The sequence below is a fragment of the Papaver somniferum genome, chromosome 8 (assembly GCF_003573695.1).
Source record: "Papaver somniferum cultivar HN1 chromosome 8, ASM357369v1, whole genome shotgun sequence".
NCBI lineage: Eukaryota > Viridiplantae > Streptophyta > Magnoliopsida > Ranunculales > Papaveraceae > Papaver > Papaver somniferum.
Window position 1 is genome coordinate 117,486,916 of NC_039365.1, and position 5,866 is coordinate 117,492,781.

The window sequence follows — 5,866 nt, forward strand, 5'->3', positions numbered from 1 at the left end:
GTTGAGGCAATTGGGGTAAACAAAATAGATATCCTAATAAATTCTAAGTTCACACCACCTCTCGGAGTCATTATGTCCATCTGTCCAAGAGGACGTGCCGGAGTTGTATCCATGCCAACGTTTTCATCAGCTCCACGTTCTACTTGAGTATCTAACACTAGGTTTGGAGTAGAACTTTCTGGTACCTCCTGCATACGACGTCTCAATCTTCTTTCACTTTCACGACTTTGGTGACTTCCAGTTGGACTCATTCCTCCACCACTGGGACTCAAATGAGTCATTCCTCTACCACCTCTACCACTGGGACTCATTCCCCTAACACTGTGATCATTCCCCCACTACTACCTGAACCATCATAACCCTCCAATCCTTGACTCATGTCAAACATCATGTTGTCCCTCTGTTTTGCAACTCCTCCAAGTGGAATCTCTGAAATCCCTGAAGTAGAGCTTCATAATTGTTACACCGAGTCTGAAACTCCACCGGTGTGGCATTGACCCCCCAGTATGGATAACTCCGATCAGGTGCACTGGAAGTAATTGGATAAGTAACAACCTCTCCATATGTGGCGGATATAGTCTGTACCTCCCAAGAAAATGGTGGCATAGCTGACGATGAACTTTGAGAAGGATATGCAAATGCGTCGCCCGTCTCTGGTGGAGGTTGGGAAGGAAGATAGTCATCAGCAAGTGGCATCCTACCTATAGCTTGGAAATCAACTCGACCCAAACTTTGCGGTTTCATAGCAATATTGGGCTTGAAAATAGTGTCAAACCAAAATAGGTAATCATTTCTATCCGTTGGATCCGGTATCAATTGATCAGCTTCTTGCCAATGATGACCTTCCCTTAACAATTTGAAGTAGTCATCTTCAGAAACCTCTGAACTTTGATAGGGGTTGACGGATATAACTGATATTCTTTGCAACTGAAGAAGTTGTCTTTCACCATAATACCAAACACCCTTTTGAGAAATAGGGCTATATAGCACGATCCTTGTACGGCTTATCTGTAACATTCTCTGAGCATGTTCTTATTCGAACTCAGGTATTCCTTCATACGGATGAGAGATAAAGTTATGGCTTGTTTCACTCAACTGCTGAATCTTATGAACAATAGCAGTATGTTGACCATCTTCAATCTGTAGAGGTTGCCAATTCTCGGAATCGTACTTCCTTATAATCGGAAAAACATTGGTATAATTCTTAAGAGAAGGTTCCGCAACAGGGAACCATGTATACCACCAATACTGCAAATAATAACATTATTGGTTATTAAATTTTCCATGTGAAAATAACAAACAAATACTTGGAAAAGTATTGGTTCTTACCTCCAGAACGCCCCAAAAAGCAATATAACTATCTTTCACACACGTCGAGTTATCACCAATTTCCATGTAAATCTCTGATAAAATATCATACCCCCAATCATATGTTGGTGCTTGCTCTAAATCTTCTAATGCTTCAAGAAAACCAATTAAGACCACTGAGCTAGCATTTGGAAATAGACATTGGCCTAGTTTCCACAAGATAAACACCCTTTCGAGCTCCGCATAATGGTTAGGGAACAAATATTGATTACCGTCATTCATGTTCTCCTCCATATTCCTAGCATAACGTTGTAAATTTTTTTTCAACCCAAACACTTTTAACCCATTCGCTTTAATTCGTCTACGTGATGGATTTCCTTCTAATTCACTAGAGTATAAAGGAAGTCTTTGTTTCCATTTGTCTTCTGCCAACCAATTTAGTCTGTTAAATGGAAGTAAGGTTCGCTCACATGGAATTCCAGTTAACATGTACAAATCTAGCGGGGAAACTCCTATTAACAATAATTATTCATAATTAGAGTTTGTTGATTTTTATAAAACAAAATACATAATTTAAAAAAGAAATTACTGGAAAAAAATAACTTACCGCATTCAAAGTCCTTGAAAAAGAACGTGTTTGTAGTCTTCCACCATCTTTCAAATATAACTTGAACTCCTTGAGTCCGGTGATTTCTGGGTTGAATATAATATATATGTCGCCAAGGATATCTTCTAACTCTCTCTTGAACAACTGGGGGAAGTAACTCATAAATCGTTTATAACTCAGTCCATCCACCTCTTAGATTTACCGAATTAACTCGCTCCTCATGGTCAGATAGGTGATTAGAGAAGATACCTTTACCGACTACTTATTTAACATTATTTAACTCATAATTTGTATCCACAACAAAACTTATTCCACTGGCTGGGGCACTAGTACATCCTTTGGCTTTTCAGTTTCTTTTTTTTCTCTCCATTTTTGTTTAAGAAATGATTGTGTTTTAGAATGGAAAAGAAGAGTTGAGAAGGAATTGTGAAGAGATGAATGGTGTTGGTGCAATATTTATAAGCGTTAGAATATAAACTGTTGGTGATATTGATTATAACGCCAGCGACCTAATTAACATCGAGCGATATTAACTATATTGCTAGCGATAAAGTCTTTATCGCTAGCAATATAGTTAATATCGCTCGTTAGAAACTCTAGCGCTAATCGGTTTTCCCATAGTGGCACAATTGGTTTGTCATGCCACCTGGTATGCCAAACCAATGTAGTCAATATCGGCCGATATATCGAGGATATTTCGGATATCGGCCTTGGAGCGGTAGGATAAGCATTGTATCGGCGATACGATACCTTGGCGATAATATCGTCCAATGTAATCAATAACGGCCGATATATCGGGGATATTTCAAGATATTCTTGATGGAACTTTGGATGATTTGCAAGATATTCTTGGTGAAGAAAGTAGACCAGTTGGTAGTATAGGTGCATGTAGCTCTCGAAGTAAGTCTACTTACCCAACCGACTCTGAGTATGATGGATATGATACTAATCAATTGATGTTAGAAACTGATTATGGACTACTTAATGGAGCTAATGGAGATACTGAAGATGATGATATCTATAGTGGCTTGTATGATTTTGAATAAGATTGTAATATCCTTGTTTAATTACCATTTTAGGTAGTAAACTTTAAAGTTGTGGAAGTTACTCTTTTGTTTCTAGTTTAAACTTTGCACTTGTTTAATTACCATTTTAGGCAGTAAACTTTAAAGTTGTTGAAGTTACTCTCCTATTTCTAGTTTGATCTTGTTTATTTATCATTTTAGGTAGTAAACTTTAAAGTTATTGAAGTTACTCTTGTGTTTTTGATAAAATTAATGGTAGCTATAAAATTAGTCTCTAAATTTGGAACTGATATTATACCGATATTTGAACGATAATATCCCCGACATAAAATTGTACCAGTATATCGGTCCTGGCCGAGATAAACCGATATCCGATATTAACTACATTGTGCGAAACACCATTTTTTTTTTGCATGTGCATAAGAATAGGCCTTGGTAAATTAATTAACTTCATTGATGTCTTGTTGTCTAAAAATGGTAGTTGAATTCCGTTGATCTATAATCCAGATGAAGTAAAAACCAACCGTTTTAACGGTCAACCCAAATGTCTCGGTTGAAAACTTGTTAGTCCGTACACTACGCCAAATCAATCAAGTTTTTACTGGAATTCAAATATTTAATCTCCACCCCTATTCATGACCCTAATTCCTCAAGAAGTGTTGATAGAGAAGACGGTAGTCAAAAACTTATCTGCGTTTTGAAGAATTGATTACGCATACATAAACTACTCCAACAAAAATGGCACGTCAAAAGGTTGTTGTTCTTGCTTTAACAATGCTCTTCATAGGTATATCTTTGGAGTTATCATCATATGTCTCAGCTGCAGATGCCCCATCGAAGAGTCCAACAGCATCTCCATCACCAAAATCATCGCCGGTATCAAACTCACCACCATCAGAATCACCTGTTCCCAGCAAATCATCTAGCAGTAGTAGCACAACTGCACCAACCCCGTCGGCTACTAAGGATGATGAAGACGAAGCCCCGGCTTCATCACCAACATCAAGTTCCACAGCCAAAACACCTACATCTTCACCAACAGGTAGTAAAGCTTCACCTCCTACAGACGAGGCCGACTCGCCTTCTGCTTCTACCCCATCATCCGATGACTACCCTACATCACCACCCTCGCCACCCCCTGATGCCTCTGCCACGTCTCCTGCTGCTGGAGGACCTGTTGCAGCTGATGGCCCCAGTGAAGCTAATGCTCCCGCACCAGCCGATGATACAAAAAAATCTGGCGCTTCAGCCTTGAAGATTTCATCTGCAAGCGGTCTTGCCGTCTGCCAGTTGCTTATTATTCTGATAAGGATATTGAGCTAGCTAGCTAGAAGGTGCGAAAAGCTAGGGCGAAAAAACCTTGATTTCTTCATCAAGAGTATGTAAATTGCCAGTGTTCTGTAGGGGCTACATTGGTTAATAATGTATCATGATTTTTCGTTTTGTTTATGTCATCAATCATCTATGTATTGTATTTTTGTATCTTGTATATTGATTGGAGTTGCTCCATTGACTAAGAGAAACTTTCATATTCTTTCAAACGTAATTTGCCTCTGCTACTCGGATGCAAAAGCAAGAAGCACAAAGGAATTGGTCTTTCAAATGTAATTTGCCTCCATTACTCAATTGCAAAGAGCAAAAAGCATAGAAAAAGTGTCACTGCCCAGGCTCGAATGTGTAATTTTGTTGAAGGTTGGAATTTATTTTTTAAGATATCATACCAGATTTTATCTCCTAAAAGGCTAAGAGGTAAAGTTTGCGGAAAATGAATCATTTGTCCAAATATTTTTAGAACATGATTTAAATGAACGAGTAAAAATTATTATGGATGAAATGAATACCAAAAATATAGCATGGATGAAACTGGATTCATCCTGACTTAAACTTAAAAAATAGCAAGAATGAAACTGGATGTATCCAGATGTAAATTAAAAATAAGAAAAAGTATTTAAAAATGGGTAGGATGAAACTGTTTACATCTTAGCTATTTTTACATTTTTGTCCATTTAAACAGTATCAAAATCTAAATATCCTTTTCACACAAAAATTGTTGATTTTGGTCTTTTCAACTAATTTTGTGTAAAGTTTGGTGTATAAGACTGACGTGATAACCAACTATACCGACTATACTACCACCAGCTTGGTATGTACTAATTTGAGCGAATTAATTTTCACTCGTTTTTTAATGAGGAAGCTCATTAAAACTCCCCAGAGTAATCTCCCGGCAGTATCAAATGATTAATTCAACTCGGTTTTGATCCCATCTTCTTCCCCAAGTTTTTTCTAGGGAAGGAACAAATCAATTGATAATTTTGATCACCACTCAAGCCGAGTTCCAGTTTCAGTTCATTAATTCATCACCATTATCATCACGTTAGTGTTTTCTGTGGAAAAAATGCATTGCTTCATTTTTAGTTAATGAAACAAGAGATTTTGTTAATTATGTATTCAAAATTGAGGTAATTGAGATCGATATTTTCCTTCCCATTTGTACCGACGAAATTTAGCTTCAATTGCTGATGTTGTTGGACGAATCAAAATAGGATTTTCATTGTTTTAAAAAAATGTTTTCATTGTTTGGGGAAATCAAATTACGGTTTTTTTTAGGGGGATTGTGGAATTGTTTTCCTTATTTTGAAATTGCTTTTGGATGTCTGACATACTGTACGAGCAAGACCCACTAGCATCACACATCTGTGTAGGGCCTTAGCATTTTTCCTTAGATGATTTTGGGTTCTTAAAGCAAGGATGTTTGAAATGGAATCTCTAATTTGATCTCTTGTTTCTCATTTACAGTTGATGGATTGGGTCATTTCCACATATAGATTCATTTTAGCATTTTTTGGTTTTAAATTCCATTTTCATGATTAATTCCTATAAAAATGCTGGAGAAGCTTACAACATTTTCATTCGTTTCTTAAAATTG

At 37.1% G+C, this 5,866-nt stretch overlaps 1 protein-coding gene across 1 annotated transcript; it reads left to right on the top strand.

Annotated features, from left to right (window-relative positions):
• Nucleotides 1–3,576: 3,576 nt before the first annotated feature.
• LOC113304798 (classical arabinogalactan protein 6-like) lies at nucleotides 3,577–4,486 on the top strand. The gene has a single exon (XM_026553938.1). The coding sequence runs from the start codon at nucleotides 3,679–3,681 to the stop codon at nucleotides 4,261–4,263; it is 585 nt and encodes a 194-aa protein (XP_026409723.1). The 5' UTR covers nucleotides 3,577–3,678; the 3' UTR covers nucleotides 4,264–4,486.
• The last annotated feature ends 1,380 nt before the right edge of the window (nucleotides 4,487–5,866 follow it).

Bases quoted from the DNA above. Each gene is read 5' to 3' on its own strand.
- LOC113304798 (XM_026553938.1), top strand. From the start codon at position 3,679: ATGGCACGTCAAAAGGTTGTTGTTCTTGCTTTAACAATGCTCTTCATA.